The 24,182-nt window shown below is 40.8% G+C and overlaps 1 protein-coding gene across 1 annotated transcript in view; it reads left to right on the top strand.

The window, feature by feature from the left end:
- Nucleotides 1-1,107: 1,107 nt before the first annotated feature.
- Nucleotides 1,108-24,182, top strand: part of ncam1b (neural cell adhesion molecule 1b) — a 67,239-nt gene continuing 44,164 nt past the window's right edge. Inside the window, exons 1-4 of the mRNA XM_078245022.1 lie at nucleotides 1,108-1,993; nucleotides 21,811-21,885; nucleotides 22,646-22,855; nucleotides 23,931-24,074. Of these exons, the coding sequence (XP_078101148.1) occupies nucleotides 1,108-1,993; nucleotides 21,811-21,885; nucleotides 22,646-22,855; nucleotides 23,931-24,074 (1,315 nt within the window). The remainder of the gene's footprint in view (nucleotides 1,994-21,810; nucleotides 21,886-22,645; nucleotides 22,856-23,930; nucleotides 24,075-24,182) is intronic.

The following is a 24,182-nucleotide window of genomic DNA, read 5'->3' as shown; positions in this document are numbered from 1 at the left end:
CGTCGAGAAAAGGAAATGCCATGTTTTGAGAAATAAAACGTTTTATAGTCTGCCTAACATGGTTAACAAACCAACATGTTTTTTTTTTTTATTCATGTCGATAACAAACTGCGCTAAAATGCGCCTGATACAGACTGAATGAATGAATGAATGAGGAAACGAGAGAGAGCTGTGTCAGAGGGAGGAGACTGAGAGAAGAAAACCTGCTCCCGACCAGGTTAGGTTCACAGGCTCAGTTACCATAGTAACTGACTCTGAGGTGAAGTTACCTCTCTTTCTGAAACCGAAAACCCAGAGTTCCCCTCATCTCAGGGTTAACAAACTCAAGAGTTTTCACTAAACCTGCTTTCTGAAATACCACCCTGATGTTGGTTTTTGTATCACCTCCTTTGTAAATTTGTGTTTTATATCTTGTGCACAGATAAAACATGTACGTAAATGAAACCTTCAATTTAAAAAAACTGAAATAAAAAAAAAAAAAATGACTTGAATTTCTAAAGGAAATGACTTCAAGCTTCGGGAGGCAGAATTTGAAGTAGAGCGAGACCTCCTCCTGCAGCTCTCCCTGTCCCCTCTATGTCCACCCCCTTCCATCAGACGAGCAAGTGCATGCACCGTCTTCATACAGTGACCTTTACAACTACTACTCATTCATTTCATCCAGGTGCCGTTAAATAGCAGCAATTCTATGGGAATATCCGTCTCATTTTCTTTGCAAAGCCCTTTTGAGGTCAGGGCTGGGCTATATAGAGAGAACCAAATATGTTACGCTATTCTTGACCAAATGCATGGATGTTGATATTGTAGGGTTGACAATTGGTGCTTTCACAAAATATTTGAGATCAATAATCATCAATATTATGGACTGTAGGTAAAAGGCAAATGATAAAACAACTAGAACAGTCTGAAGTTCCGAAAAGTACACCACTTTACGTTTAAAACCAGGAAAAAACAACACTTAATGCCATGTTACCATATCCAAAACCTAAGATGAGTAGTCTAGTCTGACTAGTCTTGTATATCAATATGGATTATAGTATTGATATATTGCCCAGCCCTATCTGAGATGACATACTGTGATTCAAGGCTGTAGTTAGCCACATAAAAATGAACTTAAATCTGGAGCATCCATTCCACATGCTGACTATCAGACATGTGTTGGAATGCGTGCGCCACCAAGAATGGTTTACATCTGTGGATCTGAAAGCCGCATACTTTCACATCCAAATCATTCCCAGGCACAGGAAATTCCTGCGCTTCTTTTTCCAAGGGGCTCATTTCCAGTACAACAGGCTACCGTTCGGTTACTCAATGGCCCCCCGCACTTTTTCCAAGTGCATGGAGACGGCACTTCAGCCGTTGCGGAAAAAAGGCATCAGAGTCCTGTTTTATCTGGACGATTTGCTCATCCTGGCTCCCTCTCGGGAAACGGCGGCGCTGCACACTGGCAGTTCTGCAGCACCTGCAAACACCGGATTTCGCCGTAAACTGGCAGAAAAGCTCATTGGTTCCCACACAATCGATAGTTTATCTGGGCATAGTACTAAACTCGATTGTTATGAGGGCCAGGCTGTCAACGCCAAGGCAAGACGCGCTGATCTCTCTCCTGTCGGGCACCACGCCACACGCAAAGGTGTCAGCGCTGTCCGTCATGCGCCTTCTGGGCATGATGTCCGCGGGCTACATGGTAGTACCCCTGGGGCTTCTCCACATGAGAAAAATCCAGAGGTGGTTCCTCCGTCAGCGCGTCGACCCCTTACGCCACAAGTGGCGAATGCTGACCATCCCTCCTTCTCTGCAGTCAGACCTGTCATATTGGGGGAACCCCCGGACCTTGTCAGCTGGGGTTCCCCTGGGCAAGGTGACGTCATACGTGACCGTGTACACGGATGCGTCCCTCACTGGCTGGGTAGGGATGTGCGAATCACAGGTGGTGGGAGGGGAATGGCCACCTCCCCCTCTCCCACACATAAACTGCCTGGAGCTGTCCAAGGTTTTAAAGCAAGGAACGCCCCCTACTCTGGGTGGCTGGGGGGACCTCGGGCATCCCATAATTATCAATCATGTATCACCTCACCAATCATGCATGCCTGCACTCTCAGCTTGGGCCTTACAGCCAGCTAGGCCACCACTTGTGGGCTCTGGGTCGCAGGTGGCATTGACTGCATCAGCTTCGCCCTAACCCATAGCGTGGCTTAGAGGGCGAAGCCTATACAAAATAGAACGATAGTTACGTTATTGTAACTCCAGATTCTATGAGTGTAGGCGTAGCCCTCTAAGATCTGGGCCACCTGCTCCAGTTACACTAGCTGTAGAAAAAGCTTATGTTGGGAGCAGAGCAACGGGTCCGCTCTGTTTATATACAGTATTTGCGGACGTAGTTGAAGCCCGAGCGGTACGCAAGGGTGGGAAAGAAAATCTTCACGACTGCGCATGCGCGAAGGGATAAACCCAAAGTGTGGCTTAGAGGGCTACGCCTATACTCATAGAATCTGGAGTTACAATAAGGTAACTATCGTTCAAACGTGCAGTGTATACTGCCTTGGCTCTACCTCAGACGGCATTGAATGAATTTCATACCTGCAAACTAGTCCCTTTTCGGGAAAATCGTCGTTTTGAATGGGAAAATGTCATCCACGTGAATCGTATAGATCGGTACTAATATGGCACCGGTGCCTTAACGACCGTTATCTACCGGACCGAATAGCAACGCAGATTTCTGTGCCTTATTTAGATGCCACTTAAAAGCCTGCGCTTCTCTCTGATGCTGCGCATTGATTTTGTGCAAATGGATATGCATATCATCAGCACATGTACCTTACTTCATATACACCTTATGTTCTGCTGTCAACGTATAACACCTGAAAGCCAATGAAGATATGACCCTCAAATCCATGTATGTCCACTGGTAATGAAATTAGCCCAGGCCACTTAGCTGAAACTGTCACGTGTTACATGTATAACGAGCAGGTATAAAATCTGGAAAAAGGCATTACCTCACTCTAATTCATCACAACCCTGTTTTTAAGTGCCTGGATTAATGGTGGTAGTTTTCCCTCTCTGAAGATGTCTCCGGAGATTCCAGCCCTGAGGAATAGAGTAGTCAACTCTCTGGAGGTTAGCCCTGTCCCAGTGTCTATTTTTATAGTCCAGCCGCTGATTGGCTAACAAGGTGTGTGTGTGGAAGCTCATGTTGTGTCATAAGGTGCCTCTGTGCCATCTGTCGCCCTCAATGGAGCCGTTGTGAAGACAGACCACGCCTAGCTAGTCTGTCTCAGAGAATGCAAAACACAACCTTGGGCTTTCCTTGCTCTTTTGTACTGATAGCTATATCAGGAGCGGGGGAATACAGGATCCAGCTTCCCAATTAGTGCTTTTAATGAAACCAAAACAAAGTCCTTTTTGCTTTTGTTCTTTCAAGCTGATAAATGTATGTGGTATGATCAATTGCACTGAATCTCAATGCTATATATTTCTTGAATATGCATTGGATTTGTAGAGAAAGGAACGCCTGATATTACATGCCAACAGTAAACATGAACAGATTTGCTTAGCAGGTGTAGTAACAGGTTGTTCATGAGTCATTGCTTGTCTACCCAGAGTATGAATTTGTTGTCTCGCCAAAAGTGCAAAATGATTGAATAACAACATTTGTGTTACAGACTTGGCTGACTGAAAGAAAACACAACAGCATATTTCTTAGGGTTATCTGACCATTACTTATCTTGACTGCCCTTCTGCCTAATCCTCCTCAAGCCCCAATGTACAGCACATAGGATGTTTAAAAAAAAAAGGGCAACTTTATTATTGATAGGCTCCACAGGTCACGACTGAACCAGCACAGGTTTGTCTTAAAAGCTTGACTGGTGTTACCCATCCTCATCTAACACGTAACATCTCTAAATAGTCAGCAACTGGAAAGATGTTGGAAGAGCATGGTGTTAAGAACGCACATGGCCCGCTGTTATGGCTTAGCACAATTAGATGTGGCATGGATTAATGAGGGAGGGCCTTGAATAACACTTACATGCTACCGGAGTACCCAGCCTTGTCAGAAGAGATGCATTTGCCGACCATTAAAGACATCTGACATTCTGTATTGAAAGTTTCTAGTGTAAAGAGATGAGAATTTGGAACGTGACCCTGAGCATAAATATTTAAAGCAATGTGGTGCTAAAGTGATACATGTAGCTATGCTAGTCATAGAATTTTAAATCCGATATAAAATTTGTATCATCTGTCATATTTCAAGCTACTCGTTCAATCAACGTCATTCTCTTACAGCTTTACCGGGATGTTGTTAGCACTGTTGCCTCACAGTAAACAGTGTAGTGGTTTCATGTTCTTCCTGTTTGCATGGATTTCCTCTGGGTTCTCTGGTTTCCAACCCCAAAGACATGCACATTAGTTATATTAGGATACTGTTGTCCCTGACCAGATGATGATGATGGCCTCAGAACTGCAGTTTGTCCCCAAGCACTGCTTTGTCGTTCTACCTAAATAGTTAAGATGGGTCACCTTCAGAGGAAAAATCTCCCCATGGGGACTTATAAGTATAACTAATTTTAAATAGGATAAAACAAATGAGCTTCTTAGTGGAGCACAGATGACTCTTGTGTCAAGATCAAACGTTTTCTTTTTCTTCTGATTATGGTTAGCCAATTTCCCATCAGGCAGATGCACTACACGTACACATCAGACAGATGAAGTAGACTTCAATGGCAGTGGTCTTGTTAGTTAGATAACAAGAGATCCTATGCATATTCTTGAGGAGGGAACATTATGGAGCAAAAACACGCCACAGTCTTCGGTCTGTGAGGTCAGATCAGTAGGCTTGTAGGTATTTTTTTGCAGCAAGCTGGCCACTTGCACACAATTAACATGAAGTTATTATTTTGGTGTTGTTTGGTGTTTTGAAATTACAGTTGATTAAAATAGAAATTGATATCAATACTAATGAGCACCAAGGGAAGTTTAAATGTTCACCTCCATTCAGGGCTGCACGATATGAGGAAAATATGCGATAACCTTGTTTGTTTATTTATGTATTTGTTTATTTAAAAGGGACAATGCACATCAATTGACATTTTTTGTTTACACTCAAAATGTAAATGTGCCAGAGTTAGCAAAAAAGCTAATTTTCATCTGTAGTCCCTTAGCAGGTCAACACATCATCATATTACATTAATAAAAAAGAATGCAAGAAAGATAGAAAGCAAATTTAAGAAAGAATAGAAAAGAGAGAGGGACAAAAAATAAATATACGTACAATACAAAGAAGGGCAGTACCTAGGATGAGGTAAACCTACTATTGATGACTGCAGTTTTGATTGTTTTTAATCCATCTCTTGAGTGTGGTTTTAAATGATAGATAGCTGGTGCTTTCTCTGAGTTCAATAGGAAGGGAGTTCCAATACTTTCAGGCCCGTACTGAGAAGACTGTTTGGCCAAACTTACTATGTCTATACTGTACAACACAGTCACCCCTGGTGGATGCCGTAGTTGCCCTGCCACTGCTGTTCTTCTGTTGTATAAATTCACCCAGTGGTGGAGGTGCAAGCTGATTGGTTTTTGATCTAGTGTTTTTAAAGTTTGCTTATAAAGGGTTTCTATTGGTTTAAGAGTTGTCAGGTTTGCTTGGGACCAGCTTGTGAAACAGTATGATATGTGGGAAAAGATCATGGCATGCATACAAAGTTTGAATAACACGATAACGATATTACTGGCGATAAACTGATATTAAAGTGTGCTCATTTCTGCTGCACACATTGCTTGTTGAATTTAAAACAAATCTCCAACTTTCTTTTATTGAACAAATTGAACATTGAATTGAATATAAAAGGCACCACTAAAAAAAGTGACAGTTAAAGTGCAGTTTTCTACTGATAAAAAAAATATCTTAGTGTCCTTTGCAATATTTTGCAGCCTTTCGCGATACGTTAATATTGGGATGAAAAGAAAACCTATATCCTAAATCTCATGTTTGGTGAGTGCTGCTGGTAATGCGAAGGAAGTCTCTTTCTACAGTACTTCTCAGACTGCAGGTAACAGTATTGCTGTTGTTTCATGACCGGTCTCTGGATGAGTCTCTGAGCTGTAACACCAACCTGCTCATTTTCAGTGCTGTTTCAATTCTCTATATTAAAGCGTAACTCTCGCCAAAATGCAACCTAGGGTCTTTTTGTGAATGTACCCGAGTCAAACTTTCGTTTAAAAGCATATTTAGGACGGAATCGCCACTTTTAAGATTTACCGTATTTTTGTTTTTCGGTCAAATGGCCTTTTGAATGGGAGTGCTAGGGGCACTTTTATGCTAGCATCAAAATAGCTATTTTTAAAACCCTAAGAAGGCTCGACACAACATGAAACTTTCACCATCACCAGGGGCTCTACACATGAACGCAAGCATTGGGAACATTGTTTGTGTACACAGAGTTTACTAAAAGGTTTTGAACGACTTACTTTAGCAGTTGTTGTTTCCGGGTGCTACCATCTCGCCAGTCAAAAAGTGTTGATCTCCAAATGCGAATGAACAGACTCCTTAGGAGGAAATGTCATTCTTATATGAGGCTCCTTTTTCAACTACAAGGTCAATATTGTTTTTCACTAACAACAAAACAACGAATTATCCATGCATTTATATGGAACTAAGCTTTAGAAGTTTCCATCTTTACTCTCCTCCCTGTTACGTTGCATTCAGAGATGGTTGCACCCGGAAACAACAACAACTGCTAACGTAAGTTGCTCAAAACCTATCTTTTTAGTAAACTCTGGGTACACGAACAGTGTTCTCAATGCTCGAGTTCACGTGTAGAGCCCCTGGTGATACTTTTCACAAAGTTTCATGTTGTGTCGAGCCTTCTTAGTGTTTTAAAAATAGTGATTTTGATGCTATCGTAGAAGTGCCCCTAGGACTCCCATTCAAAAGGCCATTTGACTGAAAAACGAAGATACGGTCAATCTTAAAAGTGGCGCTTCCGTCCTAAATATGCTTTTAAACTAAAGTTTGACTCGGGTACGTTCACAAAAACACCCTAAGTTGCATTTTCAGTAAAGAGATGAGCAGATAGAGGCTTCGACAGTTCTATCATAGATTTTTTTCGTCGTCGTCTTGGTCTTTTCTTTCTGTTTTTTTTTTTATCATGCTGGTGTTATATTTGGTTATCTGGTTATTTGGCTGGTAAACCATTCAGTCAAATGGGAAATAACAGTTTAGCAGTTTTTTGTAGAGGCAGCTAATCAGAAGCCTGTTTGATGCACAGCCACTGTTTTGCTTTGATTTGATTGGCTTATGGTTGGCGGAAGTGTGTAGTAGTCTGCGGGGACACTATATGAGGACAGGAAAGGACCAGCTGAGGCATTATCATCTTGGCTACTGTGCTGGATGACCCTTGTTTATTTACTGGCAAAGACTCGTTTTTCTGGCGTTTGATACTTGGCAGGGGTTAATATCAGACTCTGTTGGTATGGGAGGCGGGACTTCTGTATGTGACTGACTGCTGGTGGGTGATGTCCAAATGCTCAGCTGCAGCCAACTGTTTCCATACCAGCAAATGAGGGAGAGTAGATGGCCGTGATGAACATTGTTCAACATTTCTCTGGTCATAGTATATGTTTGGGCTTCTGGTTTCTCCACCTGCTATCAACGTGTGTTCACTCAATTATCTTTCTCAGCTCTGTAACCTTGGCGGAGACACGCTCATGCCAGTTTTTATTTTCATAAGCGCGTTAATCCAATTACTGTGCGGTCTGCCGTAATCTCTAATGGGTCTGCATTGTCTTCCTCCATTCATAGACGCCTCAAGAAGTGGCTGCACACACCGTGTGTCATCCTACACACCATTGTGAGTGCTCAAGTGCTGCTCTGCCTCTCTGCCCTGCCCCTGGCTCGGTCTGGCTGTATCTGAAATGGTGCATTCCCTCTTATTGATCCTCTTCCTGGTGGAGTCACAGGCAGGCTTATCCGGCTCGTCCCAGCTTGTCGGCCTTCTGAATGGACACACAGAGAGAGCTGTGTGCATGTGCCAGGCTTCGGGGCTCTGTGTAGTCCCAGGCAGCTTGTGGCTGAGTGGTCATTGTGGCTCCCTCCCTTTTGCCCTCCTGCCCTCCTGCCCTCCCTGTCCCCCGTTCTTGCCTCTTTTGTTGTTACAGGAATTATTGCATGAAATTCTGCCCAGGTAGCACAGCATTAGTGCATTATATGCTGCTAAACCTTAAAAGCTTTCTCACAAGTAGCAGGAAGGCGGTTGTTTTTGTGGGCTTTTTTCATGGGGGTGTGTCACGACTAGCACTAACAGGGAAGCCACTGGCGAACCACTGTTATGATTAATCTGGAAGAAAGACTGTTATTTTGTGACATTCTGTGGTGATTCATTGTGTTCGCAGAGACGTTACCATTTCAGTCATTGTTAATGCCACACAGAACACAGACTCCCTATTCTTGTATGTAGTCGCCACACAGGATTCAAGCCGAATTTATATATATATATATATATATATATTTTTTTTTTTTTTTCCCAGAATTCAGCCTCCAAGAATTGTTCTGTCTCTCTGATTATGCGTGTCTTTTTAGACATAGTGACAGACTGAACTCATTTAGTCCTCGCGCAGCTTGTACGGCTCTGCCGGAGCCCTAATCTGGACGAAAATCAAACTGGCAGGTTTGGCATAACTATTATTTCGCAGCATCAAATGGCTGTTTCTCATAGGTGACAAAACATGTTTATCCTGCATTGTGGTAGTTTGCAGCCACAGAATTGTCAAAATGATTTAATAAGCCACAATTAGTCTCTTTCCTAATATTTTCCAGAAGCTTTCTCTCCACTATATTTTAAGTGTCCCTGCCAGCACAATGTCTGCATTTTCTTCTGTCCTGGTTTTCAGCCTTCTAAACACTGACTCATTACAGGAGTACACAGCATGGCATGATAGGCCACAGACGCTCAGCTCTCCGCCTCCCTGGGCTTTTGTTGTGTGGTGCACAGCTGAGGCAGATGCTGAGGGGCACTTACACTAAATTGCCTGAATGAGGGCGAATTCTGTTGGCCGCTGAAATGGAGTGCACCATAGCTCATTGAGTCACAGCTCATCTTCAGCAAAGAGAGGAAGAGGACTGTAGCTCAGAGATGAATGTACCCATTAGGGAGAGTTCATTTTAACTCATATTTTGTCTAAATCATGATGTTGCTTAAAGGACAATTCCGGCGCAAACCCACTCTGTCGTTCTCTGGGACATGTTTTCATGCTAATCAAATGTGTTTGTAGCTTGAAAGAAGCTAGAGAGCGGACCGCTGATTAGCTTACAATGCTAGTATTCGGGGCACAGGGAAAGTAAAAACAAATCGCTATTTTGTACCACTAAAAAGGCTCAAAATATTACCAAACTTCAACGGTAGCATAATGAGGGTCCCTACATATTAACCGAAGCATTGAGAACTTTGTAAGTGTACAGACAGTTTATTGAAAAGATACATTATAAAGACACTCGCGTTCATGTTTACATGCCGCCGCCGTCTTGAAAACCAGTCATGACTTACAGCTGGCGATGCAAACTAAAATCAAAAGCAATTTGCTCAATATATCTGAAATAATAGCACCGATGTAAAACATAACTTGTCTAGTTTACTTACTCGGTGGATAACTGTCCATCTGGCCCTCCGGTCTGGGTCGCCGTCAAGTACAGCCCTGTTTATCAGAGAGGTGAAATCTTCAGACATCTACAAAACACTACGTCTCTTGGGCGTCGTGACGCAACAGGTCCCACTCTGTGCAACACAGACACTCCTGTTCGGTGGCCATAGCTTCACAATGTCCGCAGGTACACCACCAGTTTCCCGAAGTACGAGGCTGTGTTGCGGCATTGACTACCGGTAGCGCTCTCTCGTAGCCCTTTCACGGAGCTCCCGCAGCTCTTCGTTCAATAAACTGTCTGTACACTTACAATGTTCTCAATGCTAACATTTAGGGACCCTCATTATGCTACCGTTGAAGTTTGGTGATATTTTGAACCTTTTTAGTGGTATAAATAGCGATTTATTTTTACTTTCCCTGTGCCTCGAATACTAGCGTTGTAAGCTAAACACTAGCTACAAACACATTCGATTAGCATGAATACATGTCCCAGAGAACGACAGAGTAGGTACACATCTGTTATTAACCCCTAGGTTCATTTTGCGCCGGAATTGTCCTTTAAAAGATGTTATGGTGCCACAGCAGTGTTTCCCATGAGCAGAATTTATGGGAGAGACTCAAACGATTTTGGGCTGTGAGAAATCTATTTGGTTGTGTGTTTTTGCATTTATGATTTATTTTTGTCAGTAGTCAAAGAGAAATGCAGTGCCAAGTCTGGGAGACTGGTGCATTCATGTGCAACTGCATAGATGGGAAAGGTATCTTCCCTGATCTGAATTTAGCTTGTGAATACATTGAATAAATACAAAAATAAAAATGTGAATACATTTTTTGTTTCGTCACAGACACAAGTGATGCATATTGAACACACCAACACAATTAATTATCAGCATATGAAGAATATTCCAAGGTCATGAGTGTATTCTCTTAAACTGTCGATAATCTATAGTTTTTTAAAGGCCGGGTCCATCTGCGAAACTTAGAGATAATGGCACATGAGCTATGCAATGTAACATTACCAATGTAAATGCCAAACAAAAAAATAATAGACTTTTAATTATTAGATGATGTATCTGATACATTTTTGGGGGAATTGCACAATAGGCTTGGCGATCGCTTCTGTTTTCCAAGTTCATTGGTCTCATTTGCTCAGTTTGCTGGAAGTGATGTAATATAGCCCTGCTGCGTTTTATGTGGAGTGAGCACTGTGCCAGACTCTGTTTTAAAAAATAGCCTTTTAAATGCTACATAGTGACGCACATCAAGCTACAGTACACCGCACTAAAATGTTCCTTTGGCTTATGACAAAGTGATAAAAGTGATGTGGCATAAAATATGAGATGCTTTATGATTCTTCAATATCACAGCCAAACACCTTTCAAACGGCCACTCTTCAACAACAGATAGGAGTCTGAATCATCTCCACCGTGGCAGCTCAGCCTCTGCTGCCTCGGCCTCTTTTTCTAGTGTGTGCTGCCCTATTATGTAAACCATAAATATGACCGTTACGTCAGTATTTCAAGTGATATTTCACGCCCTCGTTTTTTACCTTGTAACATTCTCCTGCCACGAAACAAATCCTGTTATCTGCTGACTGTATTTGCAGTGTAAATTAATTTTCAGATTTAATTAATCATACCTAATAAAAAGGATTTAAGTACATATGAATTACATTGTAAGCCTCCTTACTAAGTGCTGTAGATGCCACGGAAAGAAGATTTGGGATTAAGATTTAGGTTTTACAAGGGTAATTTGGAGTGGAAGCCTCGAAATATCATTATGAACCAGGCAGTTTCTCTGCACTAGTAGTTCATTTGGGGTTGGCATATAACCATTTCCTTTAAACCTAATTCACAGAGATTAACTGTGAGCTGCTGGCCATCTGTTCTGCAGTCTTATCATGTTTAAAAAGTCATGCAAAATGAAATGCCCCAAGTGTCTAAAGCCTGGCAGATATTGATGCCTCAGCTTGGGACTATAATACGGGAAGCACCTGCTGAGGCTCAAATTAATTGTTAAAACTTGCTCTTTAAAGCTATAGTGCATAGTTTCTGTCGCCCCCATGAGGAATTCTAAGTAATGACAACAACACTGTCGGCGCGTCCACATGATACAAGCCACACGCGCCCCCACCCCTCCTCCACACAGTTGCTAGTAGCCAAGGAGCACATGGAGGATTAAAAAAACACATTGGTCTCTTCAGAAGAGGTCATTATCTTTACTTGAGCTTCTGCACGGGAAAGTCACCGGACGACACAATCTTCTGAACATAGTCATACTGAGAAATACAGAGAGAGTTGTGTGGAGCCAATTCTTAATTAGCTTTGTAGCAACCCCCCCCCCCCATCTTTTAAGTATATACAGCTTGTGGATAACCGGTGCTGACGTCAGAGCATCATATCATCAATTGCCCAGCCACCGAAGGCAATCACAGTGATCAGTTGAAGTTGTGCAGAGAGAGAGAGAGAGAGAGAGAGAGAGAGAGTTTCCATAGCAACTGGTAGAAGTGAGTATAACTGTGGGTGAGAGGCATGAGCGGCAAGCAAAAACTCACTTGTTCCTTAAAAGTAGTTGTTCTGAATACAACCACTTTGGGTATGTATTGTCCCTTTCAGACTGTGGTCTCAGTGCCGTGTTTGTTCTAAATTAAATGCTTCCGGGTTATTTTCTCACAGAAATCTGTTCATCGTTAACAGAGAAGCAAAATGTGTAAGGGTTATGTGTACCAAACACCTCAATTACGTTCCTGTCTTATTTTGAGTTACGGTACACATTACATTGTATTATTTTGCAATAACCCGGCAGTTGTGAAATGAATCCGTACAATAAATTGGTCTAAGTGGGTGATAACTGGCAGCTGAAACGTGTAGAACAAATAACGTTGTGAGATATTGCATTAGAAACACAATTGAACTCTAACATGATTTGCTTTTCAGCAGTTCAGACATTACAAGGTAATATAAAGGCTGTTTGACATTGAAATAGTGGCACATTCATCAGTGTTTTCCATAGATTTGTGAAAGACTTAGGCGCACATATTTGGCGAGTGTTTAGGGGTCCTCCGTCAACAAAATGTTAAGTTTGTCAATAATATAAGATGCAATTTTACATGGACCATTATTATTACAATATCTGTGTCTAAAACGTTGGAAAAGCTAGAGCAAATAATAGATACATAACACTCAATAAGCTTAAAGACAAAACTTACCAAAGAAGTCCACTGGGGACAAAACTACAGTCATTAGATCCAAGAAGTCATTTAGTTGCTCTTTCGGCTGGTACCCAAAACGGCTTGGGTGCTGCGCCTAAGCTTTATAATGGTAGGGAAAACCCTGTTCATGTTCGTGAATGAGTTTATGAAGTGTGTGTTTGTGAATCCCTTAATGCAGTTATACAGGCTTGTTTCATGCGATGTAAAGAAAATAATTATATATTTATATATCGATCATTTTTTGTGCTGTATCACATTGTAGTATACTGCCCTTACCATGGGGGAAAATATATTTTTTTTATATATATAATGTATTTTTAGTGTTGTATCACGAGTTACTCAGTGATTTTCCAGTCCTAGGTGGCTAGCGTACAGTTTATTTGAAGGACAGATCAGATTATTTTGTTTATTTTAGATTACAGGTAGTTTTATGTTAGGTTTATAACTGTGACTGTCACTTTGGTGTGTATGTGTGTGTGTGTGTGTGTGTGTGTGTGTGTGTGTGTGTGTGTGTGTGTGTGTGTGTGTGTGTGTGTAGTCAGCTGCTTTATTTTTCTCACAGAGCAAACAGAAACAAGATTACAAACTATATCAATGTGATAAAAAACTACAGCACAATGTGTCTCTGAGCTCAGCCACTGAACCATATCAAGAAAGACCAGCTAGGTGACTATGAGGGACAGGTATCCAGAAAGCTGTGAAACTGGAAGTACTCTGAAGTGTGTGTGTGGTCTGTGTGGCGTGTGTGGCGTGTTTTATGCTGTCAGAATAGATAATGAGCATAATCGCACACGGCAAGTGAAGCGAGTCACAGCTTGGGTCGAGGCTTACTACAACATCCAATAGCACCCAAGGTGTTGTCTAAGATATCTACAGAGGCCCAAGGAAAGAGGCCAAGCTGTGTATAAAGCTCTGTATAAATTCTCATCTATATGGTGTCCTTGCTCTTCTTATCTTATCAGTCACTTCCAGCATAACCGTGTTAAAGTCAGTGTATTCCCATAGGGAACTTAAATTTAAGATAGAACCCGAGCTAGAGCAGATGGGTTTGGGCTACATAAGCTATTTAAGGATCTCCAACTGCAACCACTGATTACTGTAGACCAAGGACATCAATGTACATCATTTTCATTCATGAAATAACCCCCCTTTCCACCACCATCACTACACAGACACACAAACACACCCATACATGTGCAGACACATGTGAATGCAGTGGAATTAAGTAGGCCTAGTACAATGCCTCATGGCTGTACTGAAGAAATCATGAAGATGCTGATCCTAAAATAGAAATAGTTTGAATTGCGAAGGATGCAGTCATTTCTGGTCCAAAACTGCAGTCACACTCACACAAATGAATGGCACCAAATATTTAGCATTTTGCTGCATCATGCTGCGACCTGCATTAAGAAGTAGCAGGGAAAATAACAGTGTCTGAGAATATGCCACCACTAATGATATACGGTAGTATTTTTACTCCATGGTGGTATATGTTTAATGAGATTGCTTTAAGACTACAAACACTTGTGTTTTGTTGATGACCTACAGAGACATGAATTATTGACAATGCAAGCTGTCTCCTATATTCATAATCAGCCTGCATCCAAACATGACATTGCCCACAGCTGTAAACGTTACATCACAAATGAACGGCTTATGTGAGCGCCACAATTTCTGTTTTGCATTCAAATGCGCCTTGTGCTTTCCTGTTTAGATGCAAGGAAATAGGCCAACAACTAGATTCTTTTTCGGTATTTGTTTGGTATTGTGGTCAAATTTAGGGAGACCATCATCATCTGCTTATCTGTTAAGTTGAACACATTGTGTAATTAAGACTCAATTTGGCTGCTCAGATTGTGGGACATACCGACATTCTTCATCCTTTTGTTGGCAGCTGATGTTTGGGTTTTCAACCATCTTGTGAATCCATAAATGGCAATGTCTCGAAAGGCAGAGATTATTAAATCTAATTATCCTCCTTGGTTTTTGTCAGTATGCCTTTCCTCTTCAGTCTTGAGAATGAAATTGTTGATGTGAAAATGGAATCTAGAGCTACTTAGAGGTAGAGGCATACCTCGACTTTCAATGCTTGTGGTCAGTCTCCTGACGTCAGTTTGATGGTGGAAAATTCCTCTTGGTCTTTTTGTACATACCTCGGAAATTCTCATTTGCATTCTATCTTCACAATCCTGGTTTCATTTATTGTATCACAGGCTCTCGATTAGGGAGAGGCGGAATGTTCACAGAATGTTCGGCAACCGAAATTATTCGGCCGAAAATAGCAAAATAAAAGCATTTTCGGTGTTCAGCCGTGAAAAGTCCAAATAACTTTTAACAAACAATTACGTTTTTGATGACGCGATCAAATAGCAACAAGCGTAGAGTGAGAGGCGCACGCTTTATAAATGCAGCAAACACGACGACGTGTCAAAAAAAGGCCAATATTTAATGATTCTGATCCTAGGTACTTGTCTGCTCCATATGCAAGCACCGACAGCGAGACTGTTTAGCGCTGCATGTCATGTCATCGATGAGAAGAGTGTTACACCTTCACTGTTTCGGGCTCTCTTTTCGGGCAGTCACTAACATAGACTGTATATAGAATGGACCAAAAGATCCCGTTGCTCTGGACGGAGACCAGTGAAGGATATTAGAAGCACTTTTCCGGTGATGGCTGAGCTTTACTGCGCAGCCTCCAACTGAGAGAGACGACGTAAATGTGACGTGAGCAACCTGTCTGAAAGTTGTAAGTCTTCTGGTAGCTGTGCCAAGAGAAATCTCAATCATTCCCAATCTTGCAGAGACGGAGAGAGTAGGTATATGCAAAGAGATAACATAGGCACATGCTAATTATTGCTAACTAAAATGCTAGTTAACATTAGAAATTAAACTTAAACAGCTAATGTGAGTCGAAACTGCCTGCGAGCTTCTCCTGTGCTATACGGTAATTCCTTTACTATGCGACAGTAAATTGCGTGGTTATGACACAATCGTTAGCCTATTTTTACAAAAACGTCTGCTACGGAGCCATAACGTGAGGTACAAAGTAATGGAGCCTTTTATACATTGTCATGTTTCTTTAGAAATAAACAATGGACAAATAAAGTCTTTAAACGCTTCAGCTGTAAAGTTATTCGCTGTCAAAGTGACGTCAAAATGAATGGCAGTCAATGGGAATGCTAACGGCGGGTGAGCGTTTGGTAGCATCAAAATGGCGCCATAGGAGGTTCAAGCTCTGAAGAGAGGCTTACCCCCTTGGTCACTAAACACACCTGTAACTCAATCTCAGTAAAAAAAACAAGTAAGAGTGGCCCAAATGCATACTACAGCAAATCTACACTCATTTTCTGACAGTTACAGGCCTTGTCTCCTGCATTATCGGTTAATATACTTTTAATCGGTTTAATTATTAACGGTGATTAACTGATAATCGATTAATCATTGAAATTCCTATGACATGGCTCTGGCACGGAGTCAGATGAGGCCATCTCCGCCGAAGATGTTAGGTCAGGATTAGGCATTTTACCGGGGACAGGTGTAACAGGCACCGCAGCATTTTTCCTGACGGAAAAACAATCAATAGTTCTCTTCATCTTGAATTACAGGTATGTTGTGATGTCGCTCAAGGAGGAGTACAGTACACAAATGTGAGTGTGGGGGGGGGGGACATAACGCCACACACGCAGAGACAGACCTGCTAAATGTCAGGCAGCAGCAGTGCTGGCAATGAAAATGTTAAGTCACACTTGGCAGATTTTTGGTAACATGAGCCCTGCCCTTGATATTGATTGACATATAGGATCATCAATCTTTAGGCAACAAGAGAACAGGCAAAAATGAATTTCATTAAAAAAAATATATATATATATTTTATATATATATATATATATATATATATATATATATATATATATATATATATATATATATATAGATAGATAGATAGATAGATAGATAGATAGATAGATGATTCTCCACATACTCACAATGTACTCTTCTTTAATCTGGATTAAATGCTCCTTTAACTTCTATAATGTAAAGATCTCCATTCAGTCGCAGCCCTACTTTTTTTAAATGTATTAATCACTGGGGATACACATGCAGATTAAATTTCTGGGACACACAGTTGCTTCCTGTAATTTGGCCGCCCCCTGCCTTGAAAGAGTTTCTGCCCTGTTAACTGGACTTGAGCTACAGTAGCTTGTAGCTTACATGAAAAGTGAGCTGTTGTATTTATGTTCATAATTATCTGCGAAGAAGAGCCACAGCCCTGCCTTCGATCCGAGAGGACAAATTATTGATTGGGCTACAGAATAGTTTAGTTTAGAAACCTCCCAGACTGTTCAGGTGTGAAATAATATTCTACAGAATAAGGAGAAAAACATAGTGAGAGACAGTGAAGAGGGTGGGGAATCGTTTGATGGAAATTCCCTGTTGGACCTTCATCCTTTTTGAATGTCAGCTTGCTTGCAGGATATGAGAACAGTTTTGCATTGTTGGTTTTAATATTGGAAACGCAGTGCTGTGAAGTATACTGACAGGTTTCACAATCTGGCTTGCTGCATCGCTTTCTGACTTCATGACACCAGTTTAATGCACACAGCTGATCCAGTTAGATGAACATTTGGGATGTCTCAACACTTCATTTTTTCTCATGTTAGCAATTTAACAGTTATTCATTTCTAGTACCTGTTCCTCCCTTATTAAGCCAATTATGTAGGGAAAATACTAACGACTCAGTTGTTGATTATGTTTTGGGCTTCTCCGCCTTTAATTGATAGGACAGCTGGGTGAGAAAGGGGAGAAAGACATGCAGGAAATCGTCACAGGTTGGACTCGAACCCTGGACCTCTGCGTTGAGGCATAAGCTTCTAAGTATATGTGCGCCTGCTCTATCCACTGAACCAACCCGGCCACCACTCAGTTGGAAGTTTAGTAGGTGCACCCTGCTTGAACTTATGCAACAGCCCTGCAATAAATTCTACCTTCATGAATTTCATGATGTTTAGTTTTGTTAAAACTGTTTTTATAAAAGTGCTGATTCACCTTTATGGTCATTTTTGGAGGCTGTAGTTTGTGGTGCAGTTGAGTTATGCTGAGAGGCGTTTCTAATATTTAGTCTACCTTAATGATATAAATGGGTTGGGAGGTCAGATTTATTGCAGGGCTGCTTTATTAAGACTGCATTAGCTTTTGTTAGTTGTAGCCTCCCTAATAAATTGGCAACTGAGCGTAAAATACATATATAGTATTATTTAACATCATTTTTGTATTGACAGTAATTTGCTCCTCAAAGACAATGCTATGGTAAGCATTTAGTGTATTTTTGGCAAAAAAGTCAAAAGGAATAAGTGTCTGAACCCACTCATTTCAGTCTATAGGCTACTAGACACTCATTCATCACCTGCCCCATATCTTTCCCTTCTTCCTAATAGCCACTCCACCTACCTGGCCCATGGAACTGAAATAAATAACTGGATCTGTTTTGTGAAGCTACCATAATGGAGCTTATTTCATTAAACCCTTTTACTTCATTGGAGTTCTTGAGTTATCACATTAATGTTGAATGAAGCGGTTGTATTACTACTGTATAGGGCCGCACGGTTAATCTAATTGCAATCGCGATGTCACTCTGTGCGATTGCATAACCGCAAAAATTGTGCGATTTAAGTAAACAAAAAGGTGTGCTGTGTGAGTGACACTCACTTTACTGACAGTATTAACAAAGATGGTGCCACCGCGTCTTATGAAGATCGGTGTTCTCCGTTAACTCACTTTGCATCGTCTTTGCTGTCTCTTTTTTCCCTCACACAGCCGCTAGGCTAAGTCTAGTCTCGCGTTGCTAGACCTTTCTCCACAGCGCTGCGGAGGAGGGTCTGGCTAGTCCACACAGCATTCTGGGATGGGAGAAAAACGTACTCTGGCTTATTGGCATTTCTCACAATCGTCTTGGGCGGCGCTAAGCGCCGGACGGCGCAACGGTGCCTCTGCAAAATAGCCTCGGGAAGGAACTTGTTTTGGTGGAACACGTACACGTAGGGAGGCGAGCTCTGGAATTGAAATGGCTGTCGAGCGTGTGACGAGAATTTCACTCCCAAGCACGATTCCCGAATCGACCAGAGTTTAGAATGCCAACACAAAGAAAGCGGAAGGTGAGGGACATCCGGCCGGTGAGGAACACCCAGCTGGAAATGAGGGACATCCGGCAGAACCTCCAGCAGCACCGGAACAATCCCGGAAATGAAACGTCGTCCGATACCGCTCCCCGGCGGGCGCTCTCCTCGCTTCATCCCCCAGGCACTGACATCACTCACTCGCCTGCCATTCTCGCTCTCACTAATGCTGATTTATGCTTCTTCTGTGTTGAATCTACGTTGAATCTGCCCTCTGAATTACGCTACCCCATGGATGAATTAAGCGCGCCCCTCGTAACAACGTCCACAAAAGATGACCAGTGACCAGTCAGTCTGTTTAGGCGGTAGCGTGTGTGTGTCAGAAGTGTAGAGGGTTTCGGAGCATGCAGACAGAGGTTGTACAAAGTATGTTTTGTTACTTAATCACTGGTTATTATATTACACCCATCTTGAATGTCATCGTTTATAACGGCATACAAAATGTATTAAGTTAAAAAGAATTTGTAATTTTGTTACTTAATTTTCTGAAATATGAAGTTATTTAAAAGAAGTATTGCACATTTTTGTTCATGTATTTCTTCTTATGCTCGTTTAACTTTGTATGTTCAAGTTAATAAGACACATTTTAGTAGCTTATTTTCTGCATTTTCCTTGATAGCCATTTTCTTGAAATCGTGCAGCCCTACTACTGTAGAATCATGGTCTAACTGTTGCATTTTGTGTTTCTGTTACCACTTTACGTTCCGGTTTTTAGCCATTTTTTGAATGTGGCTAGCTGCTGATGTTTTTAAGCTTTTTCCCCCCCTCCTGCTTTGATAGCTTAGGCTGGGTTGGGAAGCGTTTTCTGATGTAAAGCACTTTCAGACATTAAATGTGATAATGGGCTTAACGGAAAACTTCACTTGACTTGAATAATCATCATCATGCCTCCTCTGCAAATGAGGTTCCTGTTTTGACTAAATGAATACCAACCCTACTTATTTCTTCAGTCCAATTTAAAACAAAATCCTTATCCATAAAATTAGCATAACATTGTTTTAGTTAGTTAGCAGTTCATATTCAAATGAAATGAGTGGGTTTTTTGATACCTGGTTTTCATGTTCCTTCACTTTGAACATCAAATCCTGCTGTCAAAATTAAACAATTTGGCTCATGAATATAAACCTTCAAACAGCTGAATAACTGCCATACATGCTATCAATAATAGAGCTTTGTTTTAAGTTGACTAAAATGAGGATAGTCTGACAGCGGAGAATACCAACAACAGGAATTTTCATAGCCTGCATTCAGTTTGTTACCTTCCACTGCTGCTCTGATGGGATGAGGGATCATACTCCACACGCCTAGTTAATATCGCTCTTTGGACAGTGTAGTAAACATTTGGTGCATTCCAATTTTTGTTAACTTTTTCAGGGTGTGTGTATTGGATGCATACCTCTGATTGTCCCCATGGATCTTTGTCAGTGACATTAACAGTGACATGACCAAAACAATAATATAAATAATAGGCCTGAATGTTTAGGTTTAGCCTTTTCAGTATCGCTAATTATGATCTTGTGTGATGTTCTGGAATGTTGATGGCTTAAGACATTTATAGATTAGGCAAGAAAAATGATCAATAATCAAATGCTAAAGTCATTTTTAGGCAAAAAGTCCCCAAAGGTCAATGGTTCCAGTTTCTCAATTGTGAATGATTACTGGGTTGTTTTTTTTTGGTCTTTTATGATGGGTAACCATTAGTTGAAAATAAACAAAACCCAAGCAATTTATATTCGTTAACTTGGGCTCTGGAAAATTATGACTTCTTGCCAGTTAGCACCTAGCAGTGGTCACTCTGGCATATTCATTTTTATGTGTTTTGGGCCCATTAGTCACACCACAGGAACCCTTGACTGCCCCCAAGGGAGATTCTGCACCAAACAAGTGAAGCTTTGTTCTAATTAAGCACAGAAAAGTTCCAGGCCATACTTCTGCCCATGTCAAGTAACATCCGGTCTTTGATTAAGTGCAGGCTTTCACTGAGAGACATGCTGCATTTATCTTGTTAGACAGGCAGCATGATCGCAAAGATTATTTTGAAGCATCTTTAATGTGATTTCTCTCAAGGTACATTGGCAGCACAGCATTGGTTCTTACCAACTGTTGAGTGTTAACTGAATAATTGCAGTGCTGGCTGGATGTTATTTTACTTGAAAGGACAGGAAGATTGCAGGCCAAAAAAAAGGAACAGGAAATGTCTGGGTTTTTTTGGCTACAGGACTGACAGAGCCAAAACTGGAATAGTCAATTTCTTGATGTGCATGTGCATCGCTTTCCACAGGTTTCCTGTACCTGCTGTCTTTTCTATCGCTGTAAAAAATGTTGTTGGCCGTGTAAAGATATGGGTGTCACCACTTACAGGCAAGAAAAATAATAGCTGCCGTGAATTGGGCCAGCTTCAGGAAATAAGAGTCACAGCTCGATTATTTATTTCAATTTTAACTGCTGTTATCTTTGATTGGGTGTTTTGTTTCAAGTTTTACATTCAATATGTGTACCAACTGTTAACATAATCAAATATTAATAGTAAAAAATTGTATCACAGCAACCTCCTAGTTGGTGTTAAATAATCACATTCAAATCTGCTTGTGACTGTGAGGATGGAAGATGCATGAGGAAACTCAATACTCTTGCCAGTAATTGGCAAAGAAAATGTAAGTTCATCAAATATAAAACGTTGAAAAATAAATGTCCTGCCTGCTTTTAGATGGCACTCCTTACTATGTCTAGATTTCCATGAATGATGTTGCTAGATACGTTTCTGATTTTGTACTGTACATGTTGTTTCTGTTGTAGTTTCACTGGAAGTGGCGATCACACCAAGTCACGGTGAGATTAGTCTTGGAGAGTCCAAATTCTTCATGTGTGAAGGTAAGTTTACCAAACTGTCTTGACTGTGAACACCCTCAGTTTTTTTTCCTTTCAAACTTGCATGCAGCCCATTGATTTTCATTCCATTTTTGCATTCTTTCTCTAAAGAGTTGGCCTAAAGTAAATTGGAAAGAGAAGAAGTTGAAAAAATAGGAAATATCAACAGACAAAGGTCTGGGTTTGTGTTTATATTCCCATTAAAATATCAAAATAATAATTTGTTCATATATCAATGAAAATGTAATTGTAAAAAACAAAATTGATACTTTTACATATTTTTGACATAGATAATAGTATCATTAATAATATAATAGTACAAATACTGCTTCAGCACTAAGTACTTCACACTCTTTAGCAGGATTTGATTGTAAAACCACATTGCTTTACAAAGCCATCTTTTAAAAACATTTAGTGATTATTTAGGGGTCTAGGATGCGTACATGTATCCATGTGGCTGGAATGTCTTGGTTATCAAATGAATCAATGATTGACCTTTGTTACATGATACCCCCTTAAATGGGTTAGGGTTTCCTGTTGCCTTCACCATCTGTTAAAGGCAAAAGAAATTGCATAAAATGTTTGGGTTTATTATCGGATGATGTTTTTTCTTATGACTTTTGACATTTTGGTTGTTTACAAGGAGCTAAAATGCACAAACCGCAGGCTTCAGTCCACGCAGGAGCATAAACAATCTCCAATATTCAGTGTGTTGGCGCAGGATAACTGTTTTCTAACACGCTGCTCTTCACTGCACCCTCAGCCGATGCCGCTGCCAGGCACATAGACTGGTTTGGACCGAGCGGGGACAGGATTGAACCCAACAGACCAGACATAACAGTAACCCGTAACGATGATTCATCTTCCACCCTCACACTGTATAAAGCTGGGACTGAAAATGCAGGGACATACAAATGTGTCGCTAGCAATGGAGACCAGCAAGCGGAGTCAACCGTCAAAGTGAAAATCTTCCGTAAGTATTTGCCTCACCTCATACACTCTCCAAATTATTAAGTGGCATGGGCACAGAAAAAGAAAGAAATCCTCTTTATTGAACTCATAGTATTTTATTGACTGCTCAAGGGCAACGCATTACTCTTTTTCTTTTCAAGTGAGGGTAGATTTTTCATCAGTTCAATAAACGGTCGGAAGACCATTAGAGGGCTGCTTAATGATCCTGTCTGTTGTGCAGTTCTTGTGAGTAATGGATTTATTTTCCATGAATGCCAAGCATCACCAAATGTCTTTCAGAGATGAAATCCTTTTTTTCTTTTCTTTTATTTCCTATTTTAGGTTACTATTAGAAGTGGTCACCCATATGGATACTGCATATTAAAATCAATACATACAGTCTATCCCAAAATAAGATTGCAGTTGTTTTTTTTTCTGTTTGCAATTTGCATTTGCCTTGGCTCAGTAAATGTTAGGAAAATTGGAAAAACAGGTTTCAAGAAGGACATTTTAACTATTTTAGATGTGAAGGCAAAGCACGTCATTGGACTGGCTGGTTCTCAGCTCACAAACTCACACATTCACACATGCCAACTTCTGCCACCTATAGTAAAGGAAAGTATGACAGCAGTTTGCAGATGTAATGCATTGTTTGAGTGCTTACAGACAATTTCCACAACCGAGGTCAGGGGAGCTTGTTGTGAGTGATAATAAGCTTGCAAAGCACTGTCTGATAAAGGGTGGGGAAAAGTCTCTCGCAGGGAAAAGTCTCTCGCAGTTGCTACGGTGAAGTTGTTTGGTTGTTAAGTGGTTTAGAATTTGATATTTTGTACATAGAAAATATGGTGCTTGGTAAAATTTCTTTTTCTACAGGAAAATTGTAGGGAATTGAAAATAAATGCTAGTTTTATTTTGAAGATATCCTGTTGCCTGTGGAATAGTTTTTGATAGTTTGATAGTTTTTTTTAAATATGCCCTAATAAACAAATGTGTCTACCTGTAAAAGCAGCAGTCAAACAAAGTGAAGAAGATGGAGTTTCGATGAGACTTGTCAATTTATCAATTTATTAAATGTATGTATGTTTGTTATGTTCCAGAAAAAATCACCTTTACAAACGCACCCTCTCCCCAAGAGTTTTCCGAAGGAGACAATGCCAACATTGTTTGTGACGTCATCAGTTCGCCTCCACCCACTGTCTTCTGGAAATATAAAGGAGCAAAAATACAGATGGAAAAAGATGGTAAGAGCTTTCTGAACAGTATGGGGATTATATTTCTATTTCATTCATTTTGGTGTTTAGCTCCTGTCATCTGTTTAAACTCGGGACATTCTTAATATTCCTGAGTTG

The sequence above is a fragment of the Sander vitreus genome, chromosome 3 (assembly GCF_031162955.1).
Source record: "Sander vitreus isolate 19-12246 chromosome 3, sanVit1, whole genome shotgun sequence".
Lineage (NCBI taxonomy): Eukaryota > Metazoa > Chordata > Actinopteri > Perciformes > Percidae > Sander > Sander vitreus.
Note: the sequence above shows the minus strand (reverse complement) of the source record. Positions and strands in the feature narration are given on the sequence as shown.